This window comes from Puntigrus tetrazona, chromosome 9 (assembly GCF_018831695.1).
Source record: "Puntigrus tetrazona isolate hp1 chromosome 9, ASM1883169v1, whole genome shotgun sequence".
Lineage (NCBI taxonomy): Eukaryota > Metazoa > Chordata > Actinopteri > Cypriniformes > Cyprinidae > Puntigrus > Puntigrus tetrazona.
In genome coordinates this window covers 13,972,434-13,993,337 of record NC_056707.1, presented here as the reverse complement: position 1 = coordinate 13,993,337, position 20,904 = coordinate 13,972,434, and the positions used below count along the sequence as shown (strand labels likewise).

Sequence of the window (20,904 nt, the reverse complement as noted above, 5' to 3'; positions counted from 1 at the left end):
CTATCCCTTTAAGGCTGATTTTACCTTTAACTCAATTGCTTGGTCCAAACCTGAGTTCGATTCCACACCAAAGGTCTTATTAACATTGAACATTTAAATCCGACTCATGATACAATTGGGTCACAATACATCATTAAATGCACAAGTCTCACCTCACAGTCCAGATCAGCTTTCCAAGTGAAGCTTTCTGCCAAACAACCTAAAATACGATGGAAAACATGCAACAAGAGTTTTTCAATTCACATTTACTTTTAAACTTTGGCAGATGCTTTTACACTGCATTCAATATTTATGTTTTTTAAATGCAAGCACTTGTTGGGTTTGTGAACTTGCAATGGAATAACTTCATTACTACAGCCGAGTGGCAGAAGATTATAAATAAAAAAACATATTTTAGAAAGAGACCACAGTCTCTGTCTGTTCTTAAAGTTCACAAGAGTATGTGATGTAATGTGAAGTCAGATACACCCAATGTTCAATGATAGGTTTCAGTTCAGAGCAGGACCTTTTTCTCCATTTCAGAAAATTGCCTCCTCCAGTCTGTTGCAGCTTTGTACATTCACCCATCCCAGCGAGCAGACTGTTAATTAAAACACTGTCATGTCACACCCTGCCATTGACTGATTATGTCATTAAGAGAGGGGAATAAACATGCAGCTTTCCATCTGCACATAGCGCCAACACAATGTCCTCCACTATATATACATCTCTATCAGCGCAAGCTCTATAAAAAGTGTGCCGCTGTGCTTTTAGTCCTCTCTAATTTGCCCAACTGTGCAGAGGGGAATATGGGATGTTATTTCAGTTTCAAGGTCAGCTCTCACGTTCTCAAATTTGTGCCTGTTAATTTGGACATGTGTGACTTCTGTCAGCTCATTTGCTGAATGTGAACGAGACAACTGCTTAAAACAGTGAGTAATTAACAAGCAGAAGGATTTAACCAACTGTTCAGATTTGGTTGTCTTCAGAGAGTAATCTTGCCTTCTTTCCTGCAGATACGGATTACGCATAAGAACCAGGTGCCCATGCTGCTGGGACCACCACAGAAAACGTTCTTCTTCTTCAAGAAGCGCAACAGAAGTCGGGACTAGATGTGGGGCTCCAAAAACCATCCACTCTTCTACAATCATACACTCAAGCATCTCCACCTTCCTCAGCTATATTTCTTTATCTTTGGGAGGTGGGACCCAAAGAGAAGAGACCTTTCAAACACTTTTGAGGCAAATCAATACAAACACAACACTGTAATGGATCTCTAATGGACTCCACCTCCCAACACAGTCTGGTGTTCACAGGCTGAACCCGTTGAACAGACCCTCTCTGAGTGTCATGACCACTTCCTGTGTCTTATCATCCAGATCGTCTTATCACAGGCTTCTGACCTGTAAGCTATGACTCAATTTCACCAACCCCCCCACCAGTAGGCCACTGCCTTGGGATCACACGGTGTGCCCTCTTCCTCCTTTTAAGACGGCTCATCAGAAGATACTGCCAATTTCAAAGAGGGACAGAGAGGACCAGAAAAGCAGGAGACTCGCCCAGCAAAAGGAGACAAAGTGTGTTCAAGTGAAAAGAGAAGCAGAGCGAGAGACACCCTGGCATGATAATGTTCTTCGCATGAGAGTTGATGGTGCACATATGGACGTCACTGGGCCCTAGAAGGACCAGGGAACAAACTTTCCTCCTAAAGGAGTTTACTGAATTATACATCAGTGCATGCAAAGCACTCTTTCCAGTGCCTCTCCAAGGCCCTGAGACATGCCATCGCTAAAGAGATGAAACAGCATACTCATCCATTATGAAGATGTTTATGGGGGTTTGCTGATAGGGATAGGTTAGCCTGGCCTCAAAGAGATGAAACATTTTAGCTTCTGGTGTTTGCTCGGGGCAGTTTTGGTGTTCACCCTCAGGCCACAAGACTGACCAGTGCAAGGTCTGTTATAGCTAGCCAGTTGTTTATTTTATCCCATACTGCCCTCTAAAACAACACTGCGAAAAATGGACCTAAGGTCTCAAAAAATGAAGTATAAATTTAGAAAACCGTTAGTAGAGAGAATCTGTGTACTAAAACAGTTTTAACAATTAGCATTTATATCGTAGCAGTGTGGCAATTTGTGCAATAATATGATGACCGTATCATATTTTTTTAAGCCAAATCAAAATAACTTAACATTAAGTACCATGAGGATAGACTCTGTCTATAAAGAAAACATCTTACGCCAGCCTATGCTGGTTTGCTGGGAGGCCTGCAAGTAATCTAGCCAGACTAGCTGAAGACTATCTTAATAACCTTTTCACACCAACATGAATGTACGGCAGAGAAATTCGATCCATTTTTGATTTGATTTGTCTGTTCATATCAATGCCAAAAAAAGAAGAAAGACTGAATGGAAAATGAAACTTCATTCTATAACAGTAGGTGGCGCTTACAGACAATGAGATTTATAGCAGCAACTCAGGGCATGTGACCAAATTGTATTGGTTGGCCAGTTTTCTTGATAATGCAATCTAATCAAAAAAGAGATCTTTATAAAAAATTTTATCCATGTAAATGTCTCAATAAGAACAGGACCATTAATAGCTTTCAAATTCATTGACACTGAAATGTATAAAAGACTGAATTTTCGCACTAAACATTCGTCTTGGTGTGAACAGGTCACAAGCTAGGACCGTCAAACCAGTTTAGGCTTGTTTTAAGTGTTTTATCAGCAAGATACGATTTTAATCAATTTATTTTATTTTTTTTTACATAAGGATATAATGGTTAAGACAGTAATTAATTTGTTAACATTTGTTAATGCATTAGATGTCAACAGCTAACACTGAAAATTGCTTGGTTCAATTTCACATAAATTTATTCTGTTGTTCATTGTTAATATTCATGTATATTTGAATGATCTTAAATAATCGAATACAACCTAAACAAATCCACCCTTTATGCATTAACTTATGTTAACAAATCAAATATTGTCATGTTTTGTTACAGAACCAATTTAAAAAAAATATTTGCTACATATTCCTGAGAAACAAAGTCTCTTCACTGTAGCTCAAAGCATCTCCATTCAGAGGCGGGCTGAAATCGATCCAGCGCTGGTATTAACACTGAATCCTCTGGTCCTCGTCTGTCACAACAAGCCACTGCAGTGGGGTTTGATTTACTGCTGCATGGACGGAGCCTAAATTTAACTTCCTATTTCAGGGAGTGAAACACTATTCCTAATTGCAGCATGAAAACATCAGCTCGCAATTTCAGGTCGACAGTCAAGCGGGTGTGAAAGCGGCCCAGATGAATGCAGAGAAACGGAAGTTACTTACGGTTACCGTCAACAACAGTGACCTTGAGATCCAAAAAGTGTGCTTTTTCATTTTCTAGCCCTTCTGAGAAGGCCTGTGAAGAGTATTTAATTCCCGACATGTATCAGTATTCATATACTCCAAGAGCCTTTTGTGCATATATATGAATGTGTTTAAAGGTATAACTTGATATAGTATCAGAGATTAGCTAATGGGTCACATGATTGACTGTAGCCATCAGGCAGATGTGCCTGATATAGATCAACATGCAGTGATCATCAGATGCTTTCACAGTGTGCCATAGGGCACAAAGATCTGTGTTGGAACTATATATATATATATATATATATATATATATATATATATATATATATATATATATTTTCACCAATACAGAACTGGGTTTAGACTGATCTAAAGTTCAGGTGTCGACTTTGGAAACTGAGCTCTTACTAGGGTTAGCAGGTTAACGTTCCCTTTAAAGAACACTGAACCGCAGAAGATACGCCAGTGTCCTAAAAATGCTAATCTCTCCTTATGACCACAGAGCAGACGCTCACCTTCAGCCAACAAGTCGGTTTATCATAGAAGTTAATGGTGGATTTGGCTATAAGAGCCCCATTGTTCCTGTGGTCATCGGACAGATGGTTTATCCTGTGTGACAGTCTGGTGTTTAAAGAACGGCGGTTTGGTTACAAGTGCATGTTTACAACTACTTTTCATTTTACAGTTTAGAATGATTTTAAACAGTCATGTATATATAGATATTGTTTATATTTTCTCTAAAGTTTAACCACCGCATGCCTGCTGAAACAAAGAAGACAAAGACGTCTGCTTGAAGAGAGACCACGCTGATTGTTGCTACTTTATTAGTTTCACATGATTATATTTTTGGATCCTACCCAGGCCCCTTGTATCTACCCACTGTGCTTTTCCTCAATCCGCTAGTAGCATGTTCATTGTACAAGTACCTCTGTGGATGTTCTCCGTTCTGTTTTGTATTTTGTAAACTGAGGTTTGGCACCAGTGTATGCCAATCGATGGGCGACTGAGGAATGTCACGTTTGGTAAATGTCATTTCTAAATCATACTGATGTCACCTTCTGTTTAATTTCTGTGAATAACTGATAGCCTTAACTTGCCAATACGAAATAGCATTTTGCCTGGAGCAAAGTCTTTTGCAATACAAGTCACTGAAAAAAAATCAACCAAACGATGGAACAAAATAGAGGGTGAAAAAACGAGAGGTCAACATCTGTTTTGCCGTGTTGCAATAACTCATTTTTGTTAGTGTCATCATGCCGGCCTGTGCGCTCTCAGAGAAGAGTGGTGATAGAGCGATGTCCTGCACTTCACAAATGATGTGCTCCATGATGTCTCTGACACCACATATGTCTTCATTTGTGGACTGGACAGCTTTTATCTATTATTTGTAGCTGTCCTAAAACTGTGATTGCTCAATCTGCCCATCCATGTTTCTTTTCTCTTAACAATAATACTTTTAAAATAATCATTTTTACCTGTCAAACCGTGCTGCCACTTGCAGCGTTGTGCTTTCTTCAGAATTGAATTTTAAATTCAAATTCAAATTCTAAATTTGAAAAAAAGATGAATGGTAATTCAAAGCAGTTCATGTGTCACTAAATAAAGCTGCAGTCTGATAATGTTTTGCCAAAAAGTCTCAAATATTAATGGTTTGTTGGCCTTATAGAGAACGGTGGATGGATAGAAAACCTTTTTTTTCCAGGATGCATTCCCTGTTGAATTACAATTCAATAAATTCCTCTTCCCGACATTCTGATTTCAAATCAATTAGGGTGTTTGAATGTTTATTCAAATTCAAACTTATGAATGGGAAGGAATACGGTTTTGTTCAGTTCTGAATTTTGCACAACCCTGGCATCTTGAGACAAAACCAGGAAAGATTTTTAAGGACGGTGAACCAGAATCCTGGACTTAAATCTGAAGAGACAATGCGGCTTATCTCGGTGTAGCTCTATTCTTAGCTGAGACAGATGAGCGGTATTGAGCACCACTGATGCAGTAGAGCCCATATCAACCCTGAATGTGATGTTCTACATGTGTGCTAAACTCACTGTCTTATTCCTGCCTTAGGGTTAGTGTGGTTTGTAGCAGTCCATCTGTGTGGTAGGCAACAAGGTTCAAGGACAGGAGTCCTACAGACTGAGATGGGGTTAAAGGGTGAATCGTGCCCTTGAAAGACCCACTTAGACTCTGTTACTCTGGTTCTTGTAAGCTGTTGGCATCCATGTTAATGGACAAAAGAGTTTATTGAATAAACGGAGAGACTGAAGCTTTGCGTCTGGTGTGGGTCATTGGGTGGCTCGGCCAGGGTACTTACTCGCATCCTGCAAAGATGCCCGACACAATCCTCTACTTAACGTGATTGAATTTCAGTTCACGTAGTAAATCACAGATTTCAGTGCTCCTGGGGAAATAATGTGAGCTTTTAGCATGGTACTTAAGATCCGCACAGCTCAGTAGATATTAGCACACTTTAACACTTCCATCTGTCAGACAACACCTTCAGTCATGATTGCACCTGTACAGACTTGCACACTTGAGTTTCAATCATACCGTGATGCTACTGAAAGACATTGGCAGATTTTCTAATTCAGTCTTTCACAAGTAATGGGTGTGTTATTCTCCTATTATGCTGACCCTGCACACTGAAGTGAGAATCTGTAATGAATGCTGACTAGATTATGTGGCATATCAGAAAATTTTACCTTTAGGGGTAAAACTGGGGAAGTATGCTCGAAGGGTACTAATATTCACCCTTTAAGTTTTGATTTTTGGTACGAAGGTGTTCCCAGTTACAAGCTGTTATTGTAGTGTAACCAAACAGTTCATAAAAGAAATGATCCAGATTCACTACAAGTTAAGTTCAACATCATTACACACGTTAAAGAATAAAATAAAGATTCCAAAATTGGGGTTTCACAGCAGAGATTTTGTGTAAACTTTGTCAACCTTTAATTGTCTTGGAAAAAGTAATGTGCTTTTATAAAATTAACTTCACATTCCTGCTTAAATTCTCAAATAAATGGCTCCATTTGCTTCCATTGTATGAGTGCTTCACAGATTTAGCCTTTTTTAAAGCCCGTAGTCCATAGTTTTTTTTCAGTTTTTTTTTTCATTAAAGTCATGCCACAGATGCTGCCATTTGAGCTCAACGTTTACCCTGAAAATTCTTTTAAATACTCTCTTCACTAGCAGTGTGTCATACAGTTAAACACTCAATATCAGTGTGAAAATAAGTAGCTTCCCGATAATTCAAGTGCACCATCACTGTACTTGCAGTGTCATTTACAGTAGACGGTATGAGTGTTTGTTTTCGTCAGGCAGCCCTGTGGCCTCTGCGCTTGTAAATACAGCCGTGTTAGAAGAAAAATGCAGATGACACAACAAGAAGCTGTGAGCTGGGGCAAAGCCTACGCGTCTTGGGTGTGCAGAGATAATATAGCAGGAATTATCTCTCCATGAACTATTAATAGTCATCAAGTCCCATCATGTCTCTCTTTGGGAGAGCACCAGTGGCCCAGGGCTGTGTTAACCTTCATTCCACTTCATTAACTGTCTGTACCGAGCTGATTTTACGCAGTTTTCAGGGTGTGTTCAGTAGTACACAGGTTGCGTATAATAACAAGGTTTAAAAGTTTTGATTTTTCTCTTGTGTTACAAGTGTTAACGGCGTAGGAATCTGATTTGCTGCTCTGTCCGTCACCCCTCATTTAACTCTATTGTCATGTGCGGTACATCTCCTTCCACGGATTAGCCCACATTTCCAGAGAAGGGCAGGCTGCCAGAACTGTCACACTGACCCAGTCATGGGCACAAATAAGCCCTTCTCATTATCAGTGAGTGATAGCGGATCATTTCAATATTTGTCCCAAAAAAAATGAAAGGTATCAAAGAGATATCATGTGCCGCTGATGCCTGTGTCAACACCGCTCTGGATTTAGGAAGCAGAATAATGGAAATAGAATATGCTCTTGGCCACCCCCTTCCCACCTCCCACCACATTAGTGAAAGGTGCTATAAAAAGGAGACCCTGACAGCTCTGCGGAGCTGAAAAGCCCAGCTTTAGCAGCGTCAAGCAGAAGAAACAATGACACCAGTAACTGCATACGGCACATCTTGTTCATGCTATCATTGTGCTCCTGTGAAAGTGGGCTCTGCTCGAAAGCCAGAAGGATTTTAAAGATTATCCTCCTCACACTTGACGCTGAATTTTTCTCTCCCTCTCTTTTTCACAGAAACAGCTTTGTTAAATATAGATTCTAGGACATCTGGCCTTGACCACAATAATACATTGTAAATCCCTTGCACATCGCAAGACTGTGTAGCTTATTGTGTAGCAGATTAAAAAATAGATATTGTATTAATTAATACTTAATTAATGCCACAGGGAATCTATTGCGAACTAGTCCTCCCTTTCTGGTTGGATTTTTAGTGTTCATTACTCTCACGTTATAAGCTGTGCGCGAAGTTTGTTTAGACATAAAAAAAGAAGATTGTTCGTTTACCTTCTTTCTTTGCGCGCAACTCAGCTTTGTTTATATTCTAAATAAATGCTAATTAATTAAACTGTCATGCAACTTATGTGTTTTGCTGGCAATTCTACTTCTGGCTCTCTGGCCCTTTAAGAGCCTCTGGAAACGTGCGGGGAAAAATCTTGAAAGTGAATGAAACTCAGCCATTCATAAAAATAGGACAGACGGGGCTTCGATTGGTCGCTGAGCGCTTCATACATATTCCGAGTCATGCTCGCAAATCATTGGTTTAGAGACGTGAATGACGTGCGCTCGGAGCCAATGGGCTTCCAGATTCAAATGCTCTCGAGCCCAAGGGAAAACCGAGCAGTCCATTTACAAAACCTCATTCAAGTTTTGAGCGTCGGAGAGAGCGCATCTATTGATCAGTCCGAGCGCACTGCATCCTTTTGGGATTAAAATCTGAAACGTGTTTTTTTTCAATCCACTGCGAGAGGCGCGTCATCTATACGGTGAGTCTAACCCTCATTCTTCAGATATTTATACGGCGTTCACTGATATATCTGTTTGAAAGCGGTTGTTTTGCGCGGCGGGTAAGTTTATCGTGGGCTTGCAACTGCAAATACAGCTATCTCGCCTTGGGGGAAAGCGAACGCCATTTTCTCCAAGAGAGGGCTTATACTGTTTGGCAACCATTTTAATGCATGAAGTTTTTCCTGGTGTATTTTGCGCCCTTGCAGTCCTCACAGAAGCTCGTGCGCTCAGCATTAGTGACATTTATAGGTGAGGTCGGTGCTGCCTGAGCAGTGTATGGTTTTGTGAATGGAGGTCTCTCTTTTCCCCCCTCACGTATCGAGTTTCATTTCATTGAGAAAAACAAGAGGCCGTCAGGGGGCTCGGAGTGGGAGGAGGTCCTCTCTCTGCTCGATCTTATATTTACTTTAAGCACTTAATTTAAGACTAGATTTATTCGTCTTGTTTATGCGTAATAATACACCAAACGTGTGATGTATTTGGAGAAGTCTCTTTATTCTAAAAGGAAAATCCTCCCCCAAACATATAGGAATTGTTATCTTCTGTCTTGCGTTATGGTGGTTGTGGTTATTTTATTTTTTTTAGTTAATGGTACTTATTTATTATTCTTATATAATGCATTTTTAGTAACAAAGCTGTTTTTTTAATATAGTAAGCTTTAAAGTGCGAGCTTGTTCGCGTAAACCGTAACTTGCCGTAAGCCGCTGAAGTTTTCCTTCCTTCATTAACTTAGTTCTCAGCCGTCTCTCGTGCTTTGTTTTTATATTCACTAGTGTTAATTTTGCATGTTAGACTTCCTCCGTTTTCACCCTAATATGTAGGCTATTTTCAGTGTACGTGTACATAAAAATAAAACTTACATTTTTACATTTGTATAGGTGTAGTTTGTTTGGGAATACACACCTTTTATGAGGGAAAAAAAAACCATATCATAAAGAGTAACGCTAACAGTTAGGAAAGCAATGGTTGTTTTTTCGGAGCAGCATCACAAGAATGGTCAAAAAAAAAAAAAACTATTGCATAAAAATCCCTACAAAGATAAACAACAATAAAATCCTATATGCTTGCGCTACGAACAAAAAAAAATGCTCTTATAGTATCAAGTAATAGGCTGTTGTGTTGTTGAAGCATCACAAGAAAAGTTGGCATGGTTCTTGCAGTCTCCCCTTCCAAGTGTGCAGTTGATCCAGTCCTCGGAATAGATGCTTGGCCAGCAATTCATTTTTCATTTTCTTTTTTTTTGGTTTATTCATGGACTAGTTATATAAGTGGAATATCAACGTAGTGTAACATAAAATGTATGCTTCTCATTTTCCTCAGTTTATCTTAATATGTTCGTGATTCCTTTCATAGTCTAATCAGCAGCACAGATGGTTGGCTTTGCTTATGTAAGGTTTACGTTCATCTCTACTGTGGATTGCATTACCCCTCTCTCCCTCTCTCTCTCTCCCTCTCTCTCTCTCCCTCTCTCTCTTTCGCTCTCTCTCGCTCTGTCAGGAGGGATGTTGTGATGGGTAACAGAGAGAGAGAAGGGGGAGGATGAATGCACAGGATCAGATGGTTCTGAGCGTTTTGTCTGCCTGCATGCAGGGCTTGGTGTTTTGATGTGGGAGACACCTGACTGTCCAGTACATCTACTGCATGGTTCATCTGTTTATTTATTTTTATGTTTTTTTTCCATTTAAAGAAAACAGAAGACCCAAAGAGGTCAATACAACAATCGCTTTTAAGCGAAGACCCTTTGCTGGGAACTTTCTTGAAGACCCAGGTGACATGGACGGATTTTATGACCAGCAAGTACCATTTATGGTCCCACCTAATGTAAGTACATTTCTGCTTTTCTGTGGATGCATAAAGCTAATGGCGTTTTGTTTTTCAGCATTAAATTAAGCAACACTGACCATAAGCGTTTTTCTACAGCAAAAGTCCTTACAAGTGGAGGAACCGTATGGCCGAGCAGTGAACGACAGAAAAAGAAAGTTAGTGGAGACTGAACTCGCTCAGGACACAGAGGGTAATTTCAACCTAATGAACATGACTAATGCATGTTTAGCAGATGGACCTGATTATTGAGATGCATTAACAGTGAGAGAGCGGTAGTTTGATCGATGCTGTGATTGCTGAAGGCTGCCTTTCATTTATCAAATACTTGGATCGTAGTAAGTCTTGTCTTTGCCTATCATCTGTAGAACTTTTCCAGGACCTCAGCCAGCTGCAAGAGATCTGGATCGCAGAAGGTTTGTAACATTTTCATACATGTAATTTTTGCTTTGTCATGCAGCTGACATTTATATTTTGGGCTTGTGAATATTTCTTATATGCATGCGGAATATATCATTTCTAAGTGATACTTTGCAGCAGCCGCGGTTTATTTTTCTTGACACTCTGACCATTTAATTTGGTCCATTGCTCTAGCTTTACAGCGGTGTCTAAAAAGTTGGCGCTGATATGGCTGTTCATTTTTTTTGATTAACCAAAAATCCCAAAATAAATGTTGTCTGACAAATTGACATTGATCTGTGGATTGTTTATCAGCAGGGAGCATTGTTTGCAACTCTTTCATGCTCTCCAATCTCTCTCCACAGCTCAGGTGCCCGATGATGAACAGTTTGTCCCAGATTTCCAGTCGGAGAGCTGTGAGTACCTTGAGATGTATTATTTATTCTCCTTGGCAGTGTACTTTGGATTCAGTCCAAGAGGGCTAGGGAAAACGGCAGAGGCTGAACTCTTGAAGCTATTTATTATTCATCTCTTGCTCAAATTTAAAGCCAAAGTTTCATGGGAAACAAAGGAGATCTTAGACTAAGAATGGTGTCGAGTGGCCAGACAGTCTTGTTGATTTGAGTTGCTGAAGATGCCGGCAGTTACACTTGCTTTTATTGTATGTTAGATATTTTTGCATGCATTAAATTTCAAATAATTGATTTGCTCTTGAACTTGGTCAGTGGTGTACCATCTTCACACACTCAACCCAATAGTGCTTTGATTTATTAGGGCTTTAATGGTCTTTCCGCTTTTCATTCTTGCCTGAATCCTCTCGGCGAGAACCCCCACAACTACCTATTTTTTCAGTGAAATCAGCCGATTGGTATCAGCATCACATGATCCAAGCTCATAATCAGATTTCACACTTTCATGCACTCCGTTCAGCCTCTGGAATGGACCGGATTCCAGCGGGAAGGGGGAGAGGGAAAAGGCTTCCCCTCACGGCCTGCCTAAACCCACCAAATCCACTGCTACTGAAGCTCTTTTCAGTGAGGGTTCTCAGTCCAAACGCACCCAATTTGTAAGAGCCTGGCCACAGGATTCAAAGCCAAAGGAAATAGTTGAGGAACGCTCTGCGAAGCATTTTATGTTATCCCCCCTCCCGTTTTGTCTCTGAAGTTTGTTTTTGTTTTCGTCTGATGTTGAGGCTGGGAGACAGGGTGTGTACAAGGGCATGCGTTTTGGTGCAGCTTTACATCATAATAGAGTTACTGAAAAGCAAAAGAATGTCAGAAAGGTTTCTGACATGCTGATTATAAAATCAGGCATTTTTTGAATGTGGCATTCCAGTGCAAACTTTTCTTACGGTCTTTTCAGTATCCAGGGCTCATCTGGACATTACATGGCACCCCATGCCCTCCTACGCTTTCCCAGTACCGTATCAATGGGCAGTGGCTTCTTTAGGAGTAACCTCAATAGCCACAGAGCAGAAAATCTTCTCACTTCCTACAAATGGCATATTTTGTATGAAACCTGAGAGATTTTGGTCCTATTGAAAGTGCCACAAAAAATCAAATGCAGCAAAACAATCCACATAAATAGAGCAGTTCAACCCAAGTCTTCTGATGAACAGATTTTTATTTGAGCACATCAGATATGGTCACTTTGCACAAATGCTTTGAGCTTTCACGTGCCTACCTTTTTTTTTTTTTTTTTTTTTTAAGTACAGTCTGGGTGATTTATCTTGCTAGACTCGTGTGGATCCAGTTGCGTTGGCCATTATGTGGCGCCGGATATGAGAGCTTGATGCAGAGATCCAGGGGCTAATGGTTACAGTGCGGGGAGGAAAATCATTCACAATCATTGAATTACGACCACACTGATTCATGAGTATTGACTTGACTATGATGGAAATCTGAGGGGAGCGCTTTGATTGCATGTGTTGTTCTGCACCATGATACTGATGGGCAGAACGAAGAGCTTTTATGCCTCGCAGTCGATTGTCATTACCCGTGAAATATGGTGGTTTAATGGTGGAGAAGAATCTTCTTCTGAGGCATTTCACTGCACTTCTGTTGATGTGTTCGATTAGAAACGTCTCCTTCTGCTCTTTTTCTCTTACAGTGATGTTTCATGGCCCACCACCAGTGAAGATCAAACGCGAACTGAGTCCCTCCAAAGAGCTGTCTCCCTGTAGCCAGGATAGAAGTCCCATGCCGTATGGAGAGAAGTGCCTTTACAGCTACAGGTACTTTCTTAGATATGCGTCTCAATGTCATTGATATCTTCCTGTCAGCATGATGACTAATTGTCTTTGTTTTCTTCAATACAGTGCCTATGAAAGGAAGCCCACAGCTGGGTTCAAGCCATTGACTCCTCCCTCAACGCCCGTCTCACCATGTGTCCCCACCACCACTCTGGGGACACGTCCCCTGCATGAACAGACTCCTCCTCCCGTATCCAACTCAACATTAGGGCAGCGTCTCCTTCATGGGCAGCCTTCAATGACCAAGACCACCCCCAGCCAACAGGCTCTCCCTCACCACAGCCAGAGCCCACCTTTTGCAGTACCCTGTCCACCCCTAAACCGTGACTTCAGTAATGAACCTAGGTGAGTCTTTGCATGGTTTCAGGACATTTAAATTTTAGTGCTATATAGATAGAGATATATGTTACACAGACAGATTTTTTACAATTTGATTTGAAAGAATAAATATCTACATATATGTCTACATATAATATCTATATAAATGAGATGTTAAGTTGCATTTAAAAGTAATCTTTTTGTGTGTGTTTGAAAGAAGTCTGCTTTTGTCTGATCAGAAATATATTAAAATAGTAATATGTATAAAACAAATACAAGAAAAGTTGAATTTTTAGCAGTCATTACTCTTCAGTGTCACATGATCCTTCAGAAATCATTCTAACATGTTGATTTGGTGCTCAAGAAACTTTTTTCATTATTATTAGTTCATTTTTTGTATTATTATTATTATTATTATATTTAATTGTCATTTTTAAACAATGCAATGCATACTTCCTGAATGGAAAAAATAAATAAAATAATTGATTTAAAAAAATATTTGGTAGTAATATTACATGGCAGATTGCTGTTTAGCCATGCTCATTTTATTAGGTCAAAAAATGTGGCATACATCACTTCTCTAATAACATGACCCCCGTGGGAATAGATTGGCTGGCATCCTACCCCGCCACCTGTAGCTGAATTCATAGGAGCTTTGCTGGAGAATGTGTGGCACATCATTTACAGTCTCTAGCAGAAGAGTCTAAAATGCTAGTGCTAAGCTGCTCTTTTAAGTATCCCGTCACATGACTAACACATCTATATTTTAACATGCTGTTTCTTCATAACTTCCTGTATCATAAGCAGCTGCTTGGATTGAACTATTAACTGTTATTGTCTTGCAGGTTTCAACGGCAACTTTCAGAGCCTTGCCTTCCATTCCCACCTTCTGACACCCAAGGGAGACCCAGCTTCATGCCACAGGTCCCCAGCACTTCACCGAGAGATGGAAGGCCACCATACCATCGCCAAATGTCCGAGCCCCTGGTTCCTGTGCCTCCTCAGGGCTTCAAACAGGAGCTCCTAGACCCCCGCTATGCTGAGCAAGGTGTTCCCAACATGGGCCCATCCCAGGCTGCCTTCCACCCGATGGCCATCAAGCAAGAGCCACGAGACTTCTGCTTTGATTCTGGTGAGAATTTCTTAGAAAAGTCTTCAAGTGTTCACAATCTGCCTGGGCTTCGTGAGAGCTGTCAGGGTGAGGGCACGGAATGTATTTTGTGTGCTTGCACGGGCCTGTGACTTTTAGCGTTGTTTAGTGAGGTGTATATGAACAAAAGCATACACACATGCAAACCATGAACCTTTGCATGCAAAGAGAAGACATTCTGAAAAGGCCCCGCTCCTCATACCTAGACATTCCATAAATGCAGCATTATTAATAAACAGGGCTGTCAATTTAACATGCAAAAATATTTAGTCCTAGACTGAACTGAAAGAAATTTCGAAAGGTTGCTTTAGGAGATCATATCTCAGGGTAGTTGGGTCATAATCAACATCAGGATATTTTGTTCATAGGGTAATTCTAAGCTTCCTGTTTGTGATGCATGCATTCAGCCTTATGCACTCTTCCAAGTTTTATACTATCCCTCTAGGTTTATGTTTGCAGGTTAGTGATGTAATTCCAAATCCTCTTACCATCCTTCTTATAAATGTGTACGTCACGTATTACATTTGCACGGGGGCCGCTGAGTCTTTTCATCTGTACAGCAGCCTGACAGATGATGCATCTGAGGCAATCAATGAGGATCGCATACTTAAACTGAGACAGGAAAGGGGTGGAGTTGCCTGCCGAATCACCAGGACACACAAGGACAGATAAAACTTGACTGTCATGGTCCAGTATCTTGACACGCTGGCTAATCCTATTTGGTGACTCAGTGCTCACTGCTAATACCGCATGTTTCTTTGGTGTGTTGATATGAGCTTAGCCAGCACTACCAGATGTGTTAGGCTGGACATTCACGGCCCAGATGTTTCATCAGTTTCAATGGGGAGGGGGTTCTATGAGCTGCTTTCTCGTTTATCACCGGGAATGTTTAATAATCACATTGTATGTTGTTTTGCAGAAGTGCCTAAGTGTCAGTCTTCATTTGGGAGAGCAGCAAGCTTCTACCAAAACCATGAGAGTAAGTGGCATCACCATTAAAGCATATACTACGTGACTGCAGCTCCAGCTACTACCTTCTTAATCTAATGGTGTCTTTTTTTTTTCTTCCACCTGCCTGTAGACTTCTCATTTGACAGAGATCAGCAATTGTATTTCGACGACACCTGTGTGGTTCCTGAGAGACTTGAAGGTAACAAGTCATTTATAGTTTCAAATCAAAGACAAGTTAATGGTCAAATGGTAATTTTGGTAATTTTCAAGTGCTCAGTCTGCATTGTAGAGATTCGGAGAGAGCTAGTGGTGTGGTGTGAAATGAAGGCTGTGTCCACATTAGCCACGTTTGTGTTGGAATTTTTTGCCTGCATGCAAACTCTAATCGGCATAATTCTTTTTCTGACAGGGAAGGTAAAGCAAGAGCCCTCTGTGTATCGTGACGGCCCGCCTTACCAACGCCGCGGCTCCCTCCAGCTTTGGCAGTTTCTGGTTACACTGCTGGATGATCCTGCCAACGGTCACTTCATAGCCTGGACAGGACGTGGAATGGAGTTCAAGCTTATTGAGCCAGAGGAGGTGAGCGCCAACATTCAGTTTTCCCTTTTTCCCGGCACATCATTTACAGTAGTCCTGTATGTTCTTGCTTTCAGTAGCTGGGTTTCTATTCATGCATTTCTGTTAATTTTGGGATAACGGCTAATGGAAACATTAAAATGTGAATAAAATTTCCAAAATGCGCACTAAGTCGGTGCCGACAGCCTTGTGCTACAGGTGTCCATCTCTCTCTCTCTCTCTCTCTCTCTCTCTCTCTCTCTCTCTCTCTCTCTCTCTCTCTCTCTCTCTGCATTGTCCTATAACTATAAAATAAGGCAACCAAAAAATAAAACGCACATAAAATCCACCTTTAAAATATATATATATATATGGCTACATATTTTACCTCCACATTTTATATTCCCACCCACAGACAATGAACTTGAACTAAGCTTCCATACTTTCCGGTAAAAGAGAGCTCCACAGCCTTTTTTTTCCCCCCTGTTCTTGTCATGTAGCACTGATTTCATAAACCGCATAGACAAGTAAGTTTTAATAAAAACCTTTCTTATCTTGTGGATTACTACTTTAAGAAGACATTTGCACATTTTGTTTATTAAAACATTTACAGAAGTTCTTAAATGCTGAGGCAGTCACATGACTTGATTTCGTGTTTGTTTGTTTTTTTTGGTTTTTTCAAGTCATACCTGAATAATTTGCCAATATTATTGTTTGACACACTGTCACTCTGATAAATGGTTAATATTTTATCTGATTGTTTGTACATCACAAGTAATGTAAAGTGCCCCTATTTTGGGTTATGAAAGGTTCATGTTTTGGTTTTGGGAGTCCCCAACAACAGAATAACATGCATGCTAGGTCAAAAAAAAAAAAAAAACACTTTCATTGTCTTATAACATACATTTATTTTTACTTTATTTGTGACTCCAAAATGATTTAACAATTAATTGTTCATTCATTTACATGACACTAATCTGTGACGATTGGTCCAATTGGTCTCATTTTCATTCCATCATGCTTGTAATGCCTGATAAAGTAGCTTTTGTGAGTGCAGTGCTGCTTTTTGTACAGTGTTACCGAGGAAACGGCTATTTTTACCTCTCCAAAAGCAGCACCTTATGACATAGAATGAATTTGCATTTTCATTCAGACCAACAAGTGAGCAGGGAATATGCTAAAAAATTGTTGCTGTTAGTCCGAGTCAAGTCTTTCTTTTGAGAGACAATGACTTTATACAAAGTGTGCTTTCAGATTTAAAACTTGGCAGGATGTTTCCATTCACTTAGAGCTTTCATTTTCAAAAATCTATAATAGGGGCACTTTAATAATTAAAAAAAAAAAAATACAGTGGTGGATTTCATGGTTGCTACAACCAATTTCTCTAAAAGTGACGGTGTACTTCTCTTCAACACGAGATTTGAGAGTTTTTGCGACGTTCCAGTTTGTTACGTCTTGCCAACTAAACCGAAATAGCTAAAGAAATGACGATGTTCATCTGTGTTTTCAGGTGGCCCGGCGCTGGGGCATCCAGAAGAACAGACCAGCCATGAACTACGACAAACTCAGTCGCTCACTGCGTTACTATTATGAGAAGGGAATCATGCAGAAGGTAAAGGCAGGTTCACATTTCTTTTTCACTCTACGCTCTGCTCATAATTACAACAGTTGCTATAATTTGTCCACTTCTGAATGAATTTTTTTTGATAATCTAATGCCTCTTTTCAGGTCGCTGGCGAGAGGTACGTGTACAAATTTGTGTGCGATCCTGAGGCCCTCTTCTCGATGGCCTTCCCAGACAACCAGAGGCCCAACCTTAAAGCAGACCCTGACGGCTTGCCCGGAGTGGACGACGACACGCTTCCTTTGGCGCACTATGACGAGGGGGCTTCATACCTGGTGGACGGTGGCGAGCAGTGTGTTGCTGGGATGCCTTTCCCCGACGGTTACGTCTACTGAGCATGAACTGTTGATCTGACTGAAACACATCTGTCCCTATTGCCTCAACTCCTTTTGAACTGTTGCCCACTTCCAGATTAACCCTCCCAATCATTTAAAAAGAACGAGGAGAAATCTGCGAGCCACCTTTTCTCAGGCGAGAGAAAGGTGTCAAGGAGGTGAGGAAAGCTGGCTTCCCACGCTTAACCTTCCTCGTGGCAAACCGGTCGCTGCCACATAGAAGAAAAGGTTGAGCTGGAGCCGACCGGTGCCGAAAGACTGACAGATCTCACTGCGAGAATTGTAGCAATTCTGTTTTTGACAATCTGCTTTTTTTAAAAAGGAAAAATTGGCAACAAATTATTTAGAGACATCCTCACAGAAAAAAAAATGCAGCACTATGTAATAGTTGCCTTTTTGGTCCGAATTAATTTTGTTGTACCTCCAAACCATGTAGACAAGAAGTCAAAAGGGCTTTATTTTACAAGGCAAAAAAAATGACCCATTTGTTTCTTCAGACTTGTTAAGACTCTTTAGAAAGCTGGCTTTTATACAACACTTTTTGTTGAACTAAACGTGGACGGCTTTAATTATGCTGAGGAATACAGAACATGTTTTTTGTATTATTTGGTTTTGTTCTGAGTCCTTTGTCAATGTGTTGGATTTTTTTTTATTAACTTTTTCGTTTTCATGCTGGTTAACCCAGGGGTTGTTGATGTGAAGTTCAACCAGAGGCACTCTTAGTATATTTAGTCAACTTCACAGGACTGTTAACCCATTTTACATGTATTTCTGTATGCTTGTCGCTATTTTACTTTTAGGTTTCACTTCCCAAAAAGCCAAATTTTGAATTGCAGAATTTTCTCACTAGACAACATTCAAAAGGGATGCACTAGTCAGACTTTTTCCATGCTTTAGTGTAAGTAAAGGTCAAACAACATTTTAGCCTCTTACATTATTATTTTTGGCATTGTTCTATATTTTAATGCACCAGGAGAGCAGGAGTATCAGGGCCTTGCATGCAATAAGGTACAAGAAAATACATTTTCCTGGTCAGCTCCTCATTGCCAATCTCGAGATGTTAAAAGACCACTGCTTCCTTTTGCATGACGTATTCAATGATCAGCTGTCCACTAACATATCGCTTTATGCTGGACAAAGAAGAAATTGTGGAGTTATCTTTTTTTTTTTTTTTTTTTTTGAAAAAGATGAACTTATATATTTTTGCAAAGTCTGCATTTATTTGATTTTATTGTATAAGCTGTATAGTTCTGCCTGTAACAGATACTCTATGTATGTTTTAAGTGGATCCCTGTGTTGCAGTGACTGCACACCAGTGGTTACCGGACACCCTTTCATGGTGGGTTCGAGAACAGTGCCTTTTAAATTAGAGGTGCAGCTTCTAAAATAACTGTTTTCTCATGGAACGAGGGGCTTGTCTCTATCCACCACAGAAGGGTTGTCTGCACTTGTACAGGCTTAACCTTGTCCCTCACAATGTGTACCTTACACTGCTGAGTTTATAATCTGTACTGGGTACAATAAACTGTCCATTCTGCTTCACTTGCTCTCTTGTGTTCTGCTTTTTCTTCTCATCTATTTCAGTGACCGAGAAAGCACTTTTTTTTTTTTATTGATATGTAAACATGCAGTACTGTTCAAAAGGTTGGAGTAAGGAAGCTTTATTCATTTTAATGTTTGCTAAGACAGCAAAAATAAACAGTAACAGTAATATTGTCAAATGTTATTACAATTAAAATGGCATTTGTTTGATTTATTTATATATATATATATATATATATATATATTATAAAATTCTGCTCATGTGAGAACTGTAAAGGCCGTTTCAGATAATGGGCTTGCAATTGCTTTCTTGTACTGAATCTGAAACTCTATTCTGTATCGATCAGCCTTTATTCAGTTAAAGGCCTTTTGCTGTCCCAGGGGCTACACTGCCCTTTCATCGGGGCTTTAGATGGTTAGCTAATGTGTGTCTGCTCGTATGGTCATGCTGTAGGCCTCCCATCTATGATTATTTAATAACTTTGTACGGATGGGTGAGCAGCATGTGTGATACTATATCTTGCACTTATGTCATAACATCCACAGCCTCAATTATTCATCCAAGCCCATTTATGAGCTGTATACTGTTGGCAAAACACGGTGCATTTATACCTTAAACATTTTTTCCTTGTCTTTTCATTCTCACGCTAAAACAGAATTCATAATTGCGTTGGATGAGTTTCATAAAGGAACTGAAAACAGAGATGCTCCAGCTTGAAGCTGATGTTAGATCGCCGTGGCAACATTCCTCACCCCCCTCTGCTCTAGAAAGGCACTTAACCTTTGAACCCACCTCCTTCCCTGTAAATAACCCTGCAGTCAACAAAACCATTTTATTTCTAGCCAACTTCATGCTGCAGTCTATAACTGACTAATGCAATTTATACATTCATGCAAAGAAGTTAATGGCTAGTTCCATTAACATATATTTTGCACTGTGGTCTGCTAATGACTGTTTTAGTGAAGTATTGATTTCACTTAGCAGACCGACAGCTAATGTATACCGTTTGCTTAGGGTACGTCTTTTAGTACAATGGAACAAGACAGAGCTAGAAGTGACATGATCTAACTCACTGCTGTTTATTTTGCCATCTAAGCAGCTGTCGACCTGCTGAGACATAAATTAAATTAACTGTGATTATTATACGTGCTGTAATTAACTTTACTTCCGCCCAGGCAATTCCTGACAGTCACTCAGAGCTTGACCTTTTATTTTTTTAGTGATCAGTGATCTTTTAATTTACTTTAAGTAATATGTTTTATGCTATCATTTACTATAATTGCCCATGATATAACAACGTAAGCATTTATTCCTAAAATTAATTTGAATGGACAAAAAAAACATATCTCTGGTTAAGCGTAAGATAGGTTTTTCCTGTTTATTCTAAACTCATTTCAAGTTATGAAAAGGATCCATTTATCGTGGTTTGTGTTCTCTCTAGTGGCCATATTAATAACTGCATTCACGCGCTACTAACTACCATAATTTTATAAAGCCATAACAACTAAAGACCCAGCAAGGAATTCATAAATAATGGTATAATTTATTTTTCACTACTTATAAACAGCTTTTTGTGAGGATTAGAAAATGCTATTAAAAATATGTGCCTACT

The 20,904-nt window shown here is 39.9% G+C and overlaps 2 protein-coding genes across 5 annotated transcripts in view; both read left to right on the top strand.

Annotated features, from left to right (window-relative positions):
- Positions 1-8,323, top strand: part of LOC122351370 (diacylglycerol kinase gamma) — a 101,757-nt gene extending 93,434 nt beyond the window's left edge. For all 3 annotated transcript variants that reach the window (XM_043248406.1, XM_043248407.1, XM_043248405.1), the window contains one exon: positions 996-8,323. In XM_043248406.1, the coding sequence (XP_043104341.1) occupies positions 996-1,091 (96 nt within the window). In that variant the 3' untranslated portion in view covers positions 1,092-8,323. The remainder of the gene's footprint in view (positions 1-995) is intronic.
- etv5a (ETS variant transcription factor 5a) lies at positions 8,176-19,291 on the top strand. Of its 2 annotated transcripts, none has more exons than XM_043248408.1 (13): positions 8,176-8,323; positions 10,033-10,166; positions 10,266-10,359; positions 10,535-10,582; positions 10,931-10,981; positions 12,675-12,798; positions 12,883-13,161; positions 13,980-14,266; positions 15,204-15,263; positions 15,366-15,434; positions 15,645-15,814; positions 17,301-17,408; positions 17,519-19,291. In XM_043248408.1, the coding sequence occupies exons 2-13, from the start codon at positions 10,119-10,121 to the stop codon at positions 17,747-17,749; spliced, it is 1,569 nt and encodes a 522-aa protein (XP_043104343.1). In that variant the 5' UTR covers positions 8,176-8,323; positions 10,033-10,118; the 3' UTR covers positions 17,750-19,291. The 2 variants fall into 2 exon arrangements, with proteins under 2 accessions (XP_043104343.1, XP_043104344.1); XM_043248409.1 differs by having other exon boundaries at positions 8,177-8,323; positions 17,301-17,402.
- The last annotated feature ends 1,613 nt before the right edge of the window (positions 19,292-20,904 follow it).

Bases quoted from the DNA above. Each gene is read 5' to 3' on its own strand.
- etv5a (XM_043248408.1), top strand. From the start codon at position 10,119: ATGGACGGATTTTATGACCAGCAAGTACCATTTATGGTCCCACCTAAT. The intron at 10,360-10,534 runs GTAATTTCAACC...TATCATCTGTAG, and splicing joins ACTCGCTCAGGACACAGAGG to AACTTTTCCAGGACCTCAGC. The intron at 15,435-15,644 runs GTAACAAGTCAT...TTTTTCTGACAG, and splicing joins GGTTCCTGAGAGACTTGAAG to GGAAGGTAAAGCAAGAGCCC.